Genomic DNA, 15,059 nt, shown 5'->3' with positions numbered 1-15,059 from the left:
ATAAACTCAAGAAACACATGGTTTCATATAACTATAGTAATACTAATTTGGTGACGTAATCCCTTCATGTCAGCACGTTCACATTAATCATTGAGCTTATATGATCTAACAAATAAAAAATAAATTAAATAAAGCGCAAAAAACGATTTTTTTTTATTAATGAGAGCTATGAGTAAGTAAACATCAATCACTTATATCTTTCATATATTTTAAAATATATGAAAGAACAGAACCATCAGCAGTTTAATTTATACAATTTATACGAATGATTCAAGCGTCTCTCAAGAATGATCTAGCGAAAATATTTAAACCTTTTTAAGTATTTGGGGGTAAAATTGACCCTTTCATCCACTATTTAAACTATAGGAAGCTAGCGCCTGTGGCAAAACTGACACACGGAAAAATTTTTAATTGTCTTTTTATTTTAGATAAAAATCATCAAACTAAACTTTTAAAAAAGTTTTCTTTGAAATTAAATTTGTACCAACTGTATAAAAAGTAGCGCACACACAAAAAAAAAATTTGAAGATTAAAACAGGCTTGACGCATGCAAGCCTGTATATCCTTGGATAGAAAGACGTATAATACATGCAATTCTGTCTCTTCAATTATTGTCACGAAAATTTTAGCTGCAAGTTACTTTCCGCCGTAAAAACTATTTAAAACAAAATGAACAGCTGCCGTTTGAAGGTTGTAATATCGAGGACATTTGAAGTGTTTAAAATTACAAAATAAAGATAAACTCAGTAAATTAGTTTAACTTTTCCACCTCTATATTTTGTTGAAATGAATGTTTAGAATACATTTTATATTGACATTAAGAAAAGCATTTAACTTACTTGTACGTAGCAAATATCAGAAATGGGCAAGATAGTTTGAAATCTTTTGTTCATTGCTTCAAGGCACGGAGGCACATATTTATCGAAAAATATAATCAAATTTGCTTTTTCCGACTGTATCGATCTTCGTTCGATCCAGCTTACCACGAACGGATTCCAACCAACGTCTGATGAGTCAAGGTAGAGCACTCCTCCCCGTGACACAGTGGCCGGTGTAGCCTGTTCCAAAGATGACACTTCGAACAAAAGACGCATATGCGGGGTCAAGGATATCCGTTCTCGACTTGCTAAAGTTAAAACCTATAAAACAGACAATCGACTTATTTTTGTAACACAGGATTTGAGAACGTGGGTTAGCAGTAAGTGTAACAAATTAGTCAAGATGTCTTCAGAATTGAATATTTATTTGCAATTGAATTTGTTAACAAAAGCTTTTAGCAATAGCTTTCCGCTTGCTTTCATATACGCATAATTTGAAGTTAGCGTGTATATCTGTTATAAGATTTATCAAAACTGTATGCACACAGTTACTTCAGAACATACGAACTTGAACGTATGCTCTGAAGCAACTGAAGTGAAACGATATTATTAAATATCTTACTGCTAAAAGTCACGTATAGAGATATTTCACACTTTCTAGTACTATCCAGCAGGTTCACGTAGTACGTCTGTTTTTAGTGGCCGGAAAAACTATAATATTTTTGTCTACAACTTCAACAAATGTAGCTAACTACAGCGCTACAGCTACTTTTTTTTCCAATGATTTTTTTAGTGACTACAAACTACTTTTAAAGTGTAGCCACTACTTTAGTAAATTTAGGAGACGAATTTTGTTAGAGAATTTAATTTTCACCCATGTTATAACGGTTTTGAATAAAAATGAACTTATTTAAGCATGAGGAATTATTAAAAAATATGTATTCATGCGTACATGAGACAGTTTGTTATTCTGAACCATATTTTGCGAATTTATTCTTTTAACCTTCAACTTTTTATGTTTTTCTCTCAACCGTGAATATTTATTTTAAGTAATGTCAGGAACTTATTATATACTTGCAAGTTTACGAAGTGTTTAATGCTTTTTTATTTCCTCTAAGAAATAAAGTATACATAGAAAATTACGGAGAAATATGTTCCCCTTCATTAAAACAACAACAATGTTTTATTCGTATTTGAAGGTGGGGTAAAAGTGTTGAATTAGCAATGGTTAATTAAAATATTAGTAATTTTTACTAACGTCAAGAGTAGTTCCCAGAAATCACTACAAAGTATTGCTTTTGTATTAAATTACTTATAACAATACTTTTTTTAAAAAAAAAAATGAGCACAACCGCTTCAAATTATGATTTAAAAAAAGTAGCAACTACAGTAGTTTCACTAATTGTAGCATTCTACTTTCGACAACTGCATGTGCTTAAAAAATTACGCGCACCACAAACATTCTTAAACTGCCACTGCTCATTACTTCACTTGCTTGATGATATTTGAAAGTGTGACGTCCCGTTCTCACATCTCCGTCACTATCTCACATCTTCGTACACTTGTTCCAAACTAACTTTATTGGCATGCTCAGTTACTTCAGAAAAAGAATGCTCTAAAGTAAAGGAAACTGAAACGTTATTGTTTAAATGCCTTCATTTCTTGACATGAAAATGCAAGAATGATTGGAAAGTATAAGGTGATTCTGAATTTATTATTGATATCTGGTGGAGGGATGGGGCCCGTCAATAGGATTGAAAATGACATTAATCCATGGCTGAAAATGTCATCGTATGCAGCTGGGGTTTCCTCCTCGTTATGAATTTGCAGTTTATGTGCATATAAAATATATATCTAAATTATCACATATTATCTAAATTATCTTAATTGCGTGATAATTTTACGATTTCTAGTAATTATTGTTTAAAATATAACCTCAGAAACAGGCAATTTATATGGTTTATTGATTTGGCCACTAACTTGTCAAGGTCATAAAGTTAGTCACTCAATCATTTACTCAATTCCAATCAATTACAATGAAACAATTACTTGGAACCTTTATTTTTGATACTAATCACTTAAAAAACGTTAAATTATTGTTCGATTAAAGGCTTGGTTTTTTAAGACAGGTCGGCGTTACAAAACGTCAGCTTGAAGCCAGCGCTAACCCCTGATTGGTCAATTTGTGAGTTAGACAACATGCGTCATCGAACGCTCAGCTTGAACGACAACTGACGTCCGAATCAACTGCAGTTGGATTGTAACGTAACCTTAACGACAGAAGCAATGATGGACAACATCCAACAGAGCATTGAAATCAGCCAAGATTTTGATTTTAACATTAAACGTAGCTTGTTCTTCCTCTTCTTCATATAGCTAAGCTATACTGTGTCTTTTCTTGGACAAGGTCATTATTTGTTCTCTAAAGCTCTATTCGACAATATCAAAATCAATACTTGTTTACTTTATTAACGCATGCGTAATGCGAGATAATGTCTGCCTTGAAACGACTCCTCACGCTGATCTTACAAAACAGTATTTTGTTTGCGTCAGGGTACGTCAACTTCCCGCTGACGCCCAGAGTAGGCACTTGTCTTAAAGAAACCAGGCCTTAAGATAATTAAAAGTACCGTTTCAAATGCCAGACAGCTCATGATCCTTCTCGGCGTACAAATGACATGTGTTGCTATGTAGTTTTTTTTATGATGCTTGTGCTCTACCATCTCTCAAAATTTGAAACTACTGAGCAAAATTATAATGTGTAAGTAAACTCACCCTATTATCATCCATGACACTATTCAGTGATTCAATCCACATAGGATCGATGTCTCCGTCTAAAATTAACCATCTCGGACCCTCTGTCGAGGCATTGACCAAGTCTCTCACAAGAGATGACAACAAACCTTTTAATAAAATACGAACAATAGGTAAAATACTTATGAAATTTTTTTGGACTTAAATAGAGCAGAAAATGCTTAAAAACACAAATAAAAATATTCAAAAAATTTAACATGGCGTAGCGAACTTTTTTCGTGCGTGTGCTCTTAACGTTATCTGAGTTATTTTATTGCCAACTCAGAAAAAAACCTTACTTTTTTTGGTTAAAAAATGTCCCTCAACTAAAAATATTTGGTTAATGTTTTAAAAGATAAGCTTCTTAAAAAGCTATTATTTTCTTTTTTAGTTTGGGTATATATGAACTAAAAAGAAGAAACCCTAAACATTCAATTTCAAGTTTAATAGGAAAATGCACCTAAATATTAAAAATGCGTAACACTTTTTGATAAATTCTCTTCTAAATTGTTAGTTCAACTTTCTGTTCAACCTTATAAAGGTTATTACTGATTTCGCGTTCACATACTAGGTGTATTTTCAAAGAATAATATATAATAATATGTTAATTACAAAAGGCAACATTGGGGAGCATTTTTTTCCTTTTGGTCACTGCTGTATGAGATTTTTTTTGACAGATCTTAGATGCTTTCCTATCACTAATTTCAAGTATGCAATATGTTTCCCTCTCCAAATGTAAATTTTTTCTGACATATTTAGTCTATTTTTTGTCGAAATGTGCAAGTTTAAAAATGTTACAAATGAAGCGTGAGTGCGTAAATATTGTGACAAACTTCTAAGGGAGTTAGGGAACATCATCAAAATTCATAGTCAACATACGAGACTAGAGGCACTTCTCTATTATGAACTGTTTATTCGTGTACTTTTGAGTTGCTCATCGTGTGCTTTTGATCAGGGAGGCGACCCTAGTTGCATGCGACGACGTTTCCGGGCATGGGATCCTACACAATTTTAATCCTGATGGTGTAATAACTCCCCTAGAAATTTGTCGCAACATTTACGCTACTTACTTCCTGTTTTATATAACGTTCATAAACTTGTACATTTCTACAAAAAAATGACTAAAAATGTCGCTTAAAAATATCTGTAGCTTTAGGAGCAAAATTATAATTGTAATTCATTGTTAGAAATAAAATATTGAGAAAACTTTGTTAAGTGTTAATTGCCAATTTGATTCTATAGTGGATTTTCAATCTAAAAATGTTGAGTGCTTTAAAATTTAAAATATTTTTCAAGACTATTAAATTGCATAAAAAATTCAAAATCGTTAGAAAATTTTGGATTAAAACATTCACTAGTTTTAAAATTGAAGACGTAGCTTTTGATTCACTTCATTAGAAATTCAGTCAAAAATTTCTGAACGTACAGAACTGTTCGTTTAGAACTGCTGCAACCTCATGTTGGCTCTAAGTTTAATCATACTATCTTACTTGTTAAAATTGATTGCGTAATTGATTGCGTATAAATGAATCAGAACTGAAACTTGTTTCAGTTTCACATCTTAAAGTTGCAGCAAATTGACACCATATCATAGTTCAATATACATAAACTGATTTTTGAGTAAGGAGATATGCATGCAATAGTACGAAAATATAACATAGATTTCAAGATTCCAAAATTCCAAATGGATATAGGGCCATCTTCAAAATTCCTTTAACCAGAGACTGGACCCTATTTAGCAACCATCGAAGGAATTGCATGCTTCCTGTTTAAAGGTTCGAAGGCTCCGTCGTAATATGAAATGATGCTTTTTTGTGAATAATATGCTATTTTTGTAACTGGAGTGAGGTTACTACTCGTGATTGTTCGGTCAAGTTTAGCCTATCTAAAGTCAGCGCTTTTGAAAATGGAGCAAAACGTCAAGATGGAGAAAAGCCACAGTTTTGTAAAAATGAAAAGTGTTTGTGGTCTAATTTAATTGATAATTTTCATCTAGGTGGAGAAATGTCACCAAATCGGTGATTTTTAAGAAAAGTTTAATTACTTATAAAATATTTAAGTTATTTGTCGGTTCTAATAAACCCCAGATAATTCTTCACGGCAAGATTATAAATATAGTTTAAAATCATCATATTGCTTCAAGTGCGAAGCACTTAAACTATGACTCTTTTTATTTTCCTTGACAACAGAGCTTCGAAAACCCTTTAATTCGTCATTAACTGCAGACCATCACCCCAAACTGAGCGATTAGCGGAGGCAAATGGAATAAGGAAGCAAACTGAGGCGTGAATCTAAGGCAGGGATGGGCAAACTTTTTTGGTCGAGGGCCAAAAATTGAGAAAAAAATTGTTTGGCGAGCCAAGTAAAAACTTCAAAATTTAAATTTTAAAAAAAACCAATATTTAAGTTTTAATTTAAGTATTTAGTGAGATGAATGAAATTTCGATTTCATTTTTATATGAGTAATTCCGTATATGAGGTTCGAAGTGAGATGTGCTTACTTTAAGGAACGAGGCTAAATGCTTGTCTGTTAGTCTACTTCTAAAATGATTGTTTATATTTAAGATTATTTTATTTTATTTCTAATATTTTATTTTTATATTTAAGATTATTTAAGATATATTTAAGATTAAGCAAACATAGCACTGATTTCCTGAGCATGAATTATTAAGATTTTAGGTACTAGCTTTTGGTAATGATTTGTAAAACTCAAACATTGGCATATTTAGAAACAACTGTATCAGATGATTGCTAGATTGTTCTCTCGTTGTAGCTCAAAATGCGCAGTCTGCCACACGTGAAGCATAATTCACCTATATTAGATTCCATAAGTTTGCTCCTCGATAAAGACAAACGCCAATCTACAGCTATTCTATAAAGAACTTCTGCTTTCAACATTTTACCAATTGAAGCTCTCTGTGCTATTTCCATCAATTTATTTGTAGAACAAAAATAGAGAAAGTAAAAAGGTCATCAGTACTTTGTTAAAAAGGAAAGAACATAAATAGCTTTAAAAAAGTCGACAAGAAAATGGATACTTATTTTTATATTTACCCTGGATCGGCAAGTTAAAATTCTATCCGCGGGCCGGATAAAACCTTCCGACGGGCCACAGTTGGCCCGCGGGCCGTAGTTTGCCCATCTCTGATCTAAGGGATTGACGGGCATCTACTTTCGGATGTCATTACTTATACAATTCTATTCTCCTCAGAAGATGTTACTTGCCTAGTAAATTTAAGCGAATGTTTATTTCCCCAGCGGTATTTGTTGATCCAGAAGTCAATCAGCTTCGACACTCTCGCGTGACGTCGCTTATAGGTATCCAATTAAATCTGATTTAAATCACATGGTTAGTTATAATCACTTCACTTCTTCTCGAACTGCAAGTACCCTATTCTAGAGTGTCAAACACGTTTTATTTAATTTCATTAATTAACACGAAACATACAAACACTTTACAATGCAATGCAATTATACATATAATAACCGGTCTTTACACCGGTTATGATACGCTTAGAGGTAAGCATTTGTGTGTAGGCATTTCCAGAAATAGCTATATTCCATATAGGAAAAAATTAGAATAAATTAGAATTCCATTTTATATGGAAAAAATATTGGGGGGTGAGAGCACATGGTCAAAAAGTTTTGCATAAAATCTGCATGTAATATGAAGTATGTTTTTATACATGGCTTCTTTTCTAGAGCCTGGATTTAAAGCTAGCTAAATCTATTTTCAAACAAATTAAGGAGCATTTTTTTTCTTAATCAAGCACTTGAATATAGATAATATTTTATCAGCATTTTTAATAGGGTAATTTAAAAATGCTGATAAGTTATAAAATATGCATATTAGTTACAAAATATTAGTTATAAAATATGCATATAGTTATAAAGTATTTTTTGTAAAAAAAATAGTAAATAAAAAATCCTTTTAAGTAAATTACAACGAACTTTTCAATAAATTATAAATCAACTATTTAATTATAATCGATGTATATGCACGTTAGGCAAACGTTTGGTGATTGATGTGTTTAATATTTGTAATCTAAATAAACTTTTTTAACCTTAAAATCTAAATAATTATTTCTACTGCTGGAATATGTCGGTCAGTACTCCGGCCAATATTTTGTTATTTTAATTTGATTGATAAAATAAAATAAAAATCTTTCAACACAGCTTAATCTTCTCAATACAAAGTTTCTAAATATATATTTTCTAAAACATTTTGCACCCTTTTATAGTTATATATATTTTGGCACAAGGTCTTTTTGCAGTTTTACTGCTTCTTTTAAGTTGCTGTTATTTATTCTTTATTTGTTAGAGTTTAATAGCACTGCAATAACTTTTAATGTAATCTTTTTACCATCTTTCCATTCCCTTGTAGCTGGATTAACGGAACCAAATAATTCATCATTGGTGACTGCTTTTGGGTTTAGATCCAAGGCTATTGGTTTTTCGCCTCGATTCTTATACACAGTAAACAGCGTCTTGAGGACGCTACTTTTTCCTGAACCAGCTGCCCCGATGACAAAGACAGAATGTCTAACTTCTAATAAGTCAGATAATTGTAACACCTATAATTTAGAAAAAATATATATTTGCAATTTTTGTATGAAAAGTGAGGTCAAATGTTTTGAAAGTTCTAAACATTTAAATGTAACAATAGAACCTACAACACTTCTAATGATTTCGGAAGGAAAAAAAAAATGAGTTAATCATTATCATCGCTTAAACTTTCTTCTCTTACTTCTTATGAATAGTAGCATTTGCATTGTCAGAATAATATTTGAATTTATAAAAGAAAATATCGCTTTTTGTCACATTCTTCTTCGTTTTCCTACCTTCAGGAGCAGAAAAAGTAGTTAATAGGTTTTTCATGTGGACTATTTACTTACCATAAATCAGGGTTACTTAAAATCAATAAAACTATGAAAGATTTGAACTCGCTCCTAGCGCAACAATTCACACTACATGCGAAAAATTTGGATATGCGAATGAGAGTCTAATTGGTGCTAATTAATCTAAATTAATATTTGCGTACGAAAAACTTGCCTCTCAGGTTCTTGTTCGCATCTCCAAATTCGTATGCGATTCTTTCGCATGCAACGTGAATGGCTCTTTGTGAATTAATGAACGTAGATTAATGAATTACACCAAGCTAGAAGAATTCCACAGTTTCTGGAAAAGTCCAAGTGGTTTCTTAACGAGATACGACTGAAGTATGAAGGAGGTTATGCTATTCTCGATAGTTTTTTTATTTTTATTTTTCTTGGCTTAAATATTGATTTTTGATTCCTACTCTACATGCTTGTTTGAGTTTCTTTTCGCGATAAGTCCAATAATATATACTAAGAGCAATGATTTCGAATCATTTTATATATAAAAGCACGCCAATATTTGAAACTTAAGAAGGTAAATTATCATTTTAATTAGTACAAAATGTTGCGAATACTAATGTGTCGCATATTTTACAGGTTGAATATGAATCAAATCATCTAAGCATAAAATGTTGCCTGAAAGTGCACAGACTGTTTTGAAGAACAGCATGTAAACTCCTTCAGATTCGACGAAGTGCTCCAAAGTGTAATACGCATTCCTTTAGACAGTAATTCCCAGCACAAAAAAATTTAATTATTGAATCATTATTCAGTTTTTTTAAAAAATAGTTTATTCAGTTTTCGAATTGCTTCATTATTAAAATGAACAAAATGAAACAAAATATGGACTCGAGATCAAAGGGCTACTTGGACTGAACTCAATAATTATTATTTTACGTATTATTAAGTGCAAAAATATCATAATAAGTGTCATAAACTGAAAGCACAACGGTTGTAGACTAAGAAATATGTGATATCCTATTCAGAATATTTTTATATTTATTTTAAAAGGAAATGCATCCGAAATTGAGATAAAAAGGATACAAAAAAACCTTGCTATGGTATTAGAATAAAATGTTCAGAAATCACAACTAATTATTGATACACGAACAGTCGATAAAGTTTTCGGTTCTTAAGACATTATCAATGCTGATGGGTATTGTTAAAGTCACATAAGATGCGACAAACAAACCTTCAAAACAAAGTTATCCTCCTGTTGAAGTTTGAGGTCGGCAATAGCTTCTTTCACCGCTTTCTCCAAAACAGGATTCTTCCTTCTCGGTATGTCAAGAGCAGGAAAGAGATCACCTATTAGACCCATAAATACACCAACATCTTCGCTCACAATTTTTGGAAGGTTAAAATCTCTTAAAGCCAGCATTAATATCTGTTAAAAAATGTTTCAAAGCTATAATCACATACTATTTGATGCACGTTTACTAATTTAAATAGAAAATAAACAAGAATAATGGATAAATTCATATTGAAAAATGAGTCTTATACGCGCACAAATACTACAAAAATTTCAGTTAAAACTCTTTTCTTTTAATAAAAATAAAAAATATTTTTCCCACATGTATTAAAGGCCTTTATATCAAATTAAAACTAAGCGTTTTCTGATACCTATAATACTTAACTAAAAGTGGCTGGTGAAACCGGGAATCAAACTCATCATACCATTTTAATGATAATGAAACGTCAAAGTCATAATTAGACAAGCAATATACTTTTTAGCTAAATAAAATTAGGAAAAAAATTACATGAAACTTTCAGAGAAAGTACAAAGCAGCTTTTTTGTAGCCTTTTGACAAACGAGACGACAACAAGAGGTTGCAGTATAAATTTATTTCATAACAAGATCTTTGTATTTTTAATTATTTTACTCAAAGTTTAATATTCGCACGATTGAAAAATGCGCGAGGTGTATCCAGAAAGTAAGTTTCCCTAATTTATAAAAAAAAAAGAACTCACACTTTCAGGAACATATTTATGGGCAGCAAGTACAGCAGTGTTTCAGCAATTTTTCAACATAGCCACCACCAGAATTGAGACACTTGTCGTATTGTGGGATCAACTTTTGTATCTCTCTGTCGTAGAACTCTGCCGCCCGTGAATGGAACCAGCGTGTGACAGACGTCTAGCGTTACTGTGAAGCACTGAGGAAAATGTAACGTAAAAAGCTGGAACATTGCTCTACTTGTTGCCAATAAATATGTTCCTCAAAGTGTGAGTTCTTTTTTTTTTATAAATTAGGGAAACTTACTTTCTGGATGCTCCTCGTATATAATAATGATGTCGGAAAAAATCGATTCAATATTATCCACCACTTTTGATTTTCTAACCTATTTCTGATCTCATAGGTGCAGATGCAGAATAATCAGAGTTTTACCGGAAGAATAAAAATAAACTTCAAAAAGCAATTTTTTTCTTCTCATTTAAATGTCACATTAATGTAAGGAAACTAAATCAGATGCACCGCAATAAAAGTGTATTATGATTAAAGCAAGCTGCAGTAAATTTTATAACAGAATAAATTCTTACGTGCTCTTCCGGTGTCGCTGGAGATGATCGTTTCAAAGATCCCGCAACTACCAATACAGATTTTATAGCCCTTAGGCCCCAGTCGTAATGATCCTGCTTACTAAGGAGCTGCTTGCACAATGAGTACAATGTAGTGAACTTCTGTCCCAGGCTCCTCGCTTCCACAAAACCCTCGGCGACCAGCATTATTTCACATATCAATTGGCTGTCCGGTGCAACCATTGCACAAGGCCTGTATACGCAATAGGAGAGATAGTTGTTATTTGCTTAAATTTGAGTTTTAAAAATAAATCATGAAAAAAAAATAACAGCAGTGATTTTTTAGCTAGAGCAGGATAAAATACCTGAAGAGGGTTTTCAGATTTTCTGGTAATTCTGTTCTGCCTGCATAACCGGGATTCATGGTGATAAATATACCTAAAGATGGTTTCAGTGGAATTTCGTCTCCCAGTAGACAAAGAGTAGGCTTTTTACCCCGAAGGGCATCTTGCACACATTTCACCTGAAATCGGACAGATCCTAAAGTTTGCAATTTTGCAATGTCCTAAATTTTTAAACGAAGTGATTGTGTTTTAACTATCACTATCATTCGAGGCGTTATAAAATTACTAAATTACTGAAGATTGTTTTTAAGATCGATCCATAATATCATGCGCTTATTCGGGTATTAATTTACACCCTGTTTCTGTTTAACATGAATCAATATCATGCAATCAAAAATAATGACGATTATCATGTATAATATAATAAATGTTTTATCTAAACACCTTTTGAGTTTTTTGATGACCATAAAATCTGGAGTTTTATTCAGAAAATGTGTTTAAAAAAATGGACCACATAGAGAAAAATTTCATTGGTAAATATGCAGTTAATGAAAGGCACAATTGCAAAATCTAGCTAGAGTATCATCGGATTATGATCTCAATCTGCTAAATTGATTTTAACATCAATCTTGTTGGTAGCTCCTGAGTTCTGAGACTGCTGAACTCTCCTTCTAGTACTCTTTTCTTTAACCTGAAAGCTTTTTCTCCTTTTTTGTTTGATATATACACATTTAAAAATTATTTATTGAATATCATTTAGATTCTTCAATTTTTTAAACAAAAAGTTTCTTGATATTTAAAAGTTATGGAGCATATTAGAGAATTATATCGTTAAAATATGTTACTATTTTTATATCTAAACAATTACATATTTCAAATTAAATTATTCTTCCTAAATCTTTATTAAACGATACTATAATTCAGTTTAACTCTTCGGTTGCAGCAATTTTTTGTTCTAATGCCCGCCTGTGTTAACATCCACCAATTCAGGCATCTACAGGGCGATTTTGTTGACCTCTCTCACAGGGGCACCGTATTAGGTGGGCCAACGTTGCTCCCACAGTAAGGACAGATAGAACAGAGAAGGAAAGAACATCCATATCTTGCCCGGGATTCGAACCCAGAGCCTTTCTGGTGCGAGGACAGCTCCCTGCCCCTTACACAGGCCGGTCAATTGCAGCAAATTTACATGGTATATATTAACAATGGTATATATAAAGTTCATATAAGAATGTTTGATCTTACTTGCACTGCGACAACGGAGAGTACTTCAACCGATATACGATTGAATTCATCAAAACAACCCCAAGCTCCTGTTTGAGCGAGACCTTTGTAAATATTGGCACACGACCTGTAGTCCATTTGCTCCGAGCAGTTGAATACATACACCAGAGTACCTAGAGCTCTGCCCAAGTCCTTGACTGTCTCTGTTTTGCCTGTTCCAGCAGGACCAGTTGGAGCACCACCCATCATGAGTTTTAGAGATTGTGTCAAAGTGATGAAACATCTGAAATTTTATGATTAATAATTTTAAGCTTTTGATGCATTTATTTCTTAGAACAGTTATTTTTTTATACTTATAAATAGTTTTGTTTGACATACTATTAGTAATCAACTTCGTATTCGTAAAAAGTTTTTTATCTTAAGCAAATTTTAACAAGCTAATTTGAACAAAATTATAATTTTAAGCATCCGAGAAAATTTCGTTCCAAACAATGCGTTGTATTTAGTGGCATCATGCAGTATCTCTCTAAAACTGAAAGTAAGAATCTATACTTAATATATTTACCACACTTAATATGTCTTTTAGAATCATTGTCCTTTAAGAAACAAAACTGCTATCAGAATCTGTTGAATCACTAAAGAGAAAGGGGAGACGTAAAGCACCGAAAACAGTTTGAATATCTGATAAAACGTAAATATGCTTCTTATAAGACCTTTCAACTTTTCCTTGTTAAAAATTTTAAGCTCGATTTAATCAGTTCGCTGTAAAAGAGGTGTTTATCAAAATTGAGTTAAATTTTGTCAAGATAGCTCCAAAACATAAAAAGTCAAATTTGAAAACCGATGAGTATAGTGACATGCTCAAAACTGAATCATCTCAAAAGTGAAACAACATGTCAAAATGACTCATTATTCTCATATATGACGAAGTTCACACTTTATTAGTTTAGAATGATCAAATATTTGGGGGAAAAATCTAATTAGATAAAAGTTTATTGCACACACCTTCAATCCAATTTTACTTCGGGAATAAAGAATATTTTCAGATCGCAAATAAAGAACATCTCAGATTTCAAATAAAGAATATCTTCAGATCGGTAATCAATACTTTTCTATTTATTATTATTTATTATATTCCGTTTTTATTTTATTTATTATCTATTCTATTTCTACTTATTAGTCCCTAATATAAGCAAAGATGGATTCTCAGAGCTGCTGTTTCAATTTTGAGCCTGCCTCTATATTCAATTATTAGTACACGGGGTTTTCAAATTAAGCTTTATTTCTTTCGAAGCTATTTTGATACATTTTAGCTCAAGTTTAAGAAATTCTTTTTTACAATGTAGTGATTAATTAAATTTCACAAGCATTTTTTTCCTCTTTATATATAAATTTGCGATGTTTAATTAGAATACTTTTGGGGGATATTTCCGTATCGTGATCTGTCGTGCCTATTACAAACGCTATGGCTACAAATGGATTGCAGTTTAAATTAAAATAAATAATAAATTTAAAAAAAAACACGTAGAAGTATACTCGGGGGTGGCTGCGAGTTAGACCCTTCAAGAAGTTGGTTCCTTCCTCCTGCAATGTTTTTCTTCTTTTTTCTTTTTTACAGTTTTTTTAAAACGCTGCCCAGAACTTGTCAAGAATTGGCGATTATTCTGCCGCAGATTACATGACGGAAATTTTCGTAAGGTTTTGACACAAATTCAAAAAATTATGCAAAAAAAAGTGTGTTTCATAATAAATAAATAACAACTGGCTAAACTGAGATATATAATACCTGTCTGTCAAAGGAGTAACAACCAAACGAGGAGTATTTCCTAAATATTCGTGGCAGTAATCGAATCTGGCATCACAGATGTGCACCGTGCAGTCTTCTTCCCATCTGTGTCGAAGCTGTGATTGCCAGGCAAAATCCGTCTCGTTTTCCACTCTGAGGGAAATAAGGCGAGATACAACATCTCTGGCGTGAACGTCCATCGTGCATATTGTCATCACTTTTTGGCGAGATTCTCGGTTAAGATCTGTTAATAGCAGATCTATCAGTTGGTGCAATTGTTGCATCTATAATACAAAGGGGAAAAATAGTTTAGATTATTTTAGAGATATTTTCCACAAACACTCTGACTGAACCAAAATATCCCGTAATATTCATTGTGTAGTCTTTTTCCTATCTGCGTCGTAGCTGCGATTGCCAAACGAAATCTAGCGAAATAAGGCGAGATACAACATCTCTCACATGAACATCCATCGTGCAGATTGTCATCACTTTTTGGCGAGATTCTCGATTAAGATCAGGCAATAGCAGACCCATCAATTGGTGCAATTGCTGCATCAGTAATACAAGAGAGATAAAATAGTTTAGATTATTTTACAAATATTTCAATAAACACTCTTTCTGCCCCAAAATATTCCATTCTTAAAATGAAATATAAATAAATTTCTATCAACTCTACTTTTTGAGATTAACTGTTATA

General features: G+C 32.3%; 1 protein-coding gene across 1 annotated transcript in view; it reads right to left on the bottom strand.

The window, feature by feature from the left end:
* The window catches only part of Dhc93AB (Dynein heavy chain at 93AB), a 115,076-nt gene that overhangs the window by 52,721 nt on the left and 47,296 nt on the right, over nt 1-15,059 (bottom strand). The window contains exons 24-31 of the mRNA XM_087156600.1: nt 14,363-14,646; nt 12,598-12,859; nt 11,374-11,531; nt 11,030-11,261; nt 9,681-9,875; nt 7,975-8,185; nt 3,594-3,721; nt 840-1,139 (exon numbers count right to left, since the gene is read on the bottom strand). Of these exons, the coding sequence (XP_087012726.1) occupies nt 840-1,139; nt 3,594-3,721; nt 7,975-8,185; nt 9,681-9,875; nt 11,030-11,261; nt 11,374-11,531; nt 12,598-12,859; nt 14,363-14,646 (1,770 nt within the window). The remainder of the gene's footprint in view (nt 1-839; nt 1,140-3,593; nt 3,722-7,974; nt 8,186-9,680; nt 9,876-11,029; nt 11,262-11,373; nt 11,532-12,597; nt 12,860-14,362; nt 14,647-15,059) is intronic.

This window comes from Parasteatoda tepidariorum, chromosome 2 (genome assembly GCF_982258835.1).
Source record: "Parasteatoda tepidariorum strain Cologne lab strain chromosome 2, Ptep-v5.0, whole genome shotgun sequence".
NCBI lineage: Eukaryota > Metazoa > Arthropoda > Arachnida > Araneae > Theridiidae > Parasteatoda > Parasteatoda tepidariorum.
The sequence above is the reverse complement of the archived record's forward strand: the minus strand, read 5'-3'. Positions and strand labels throughout refer to the sequence as shown.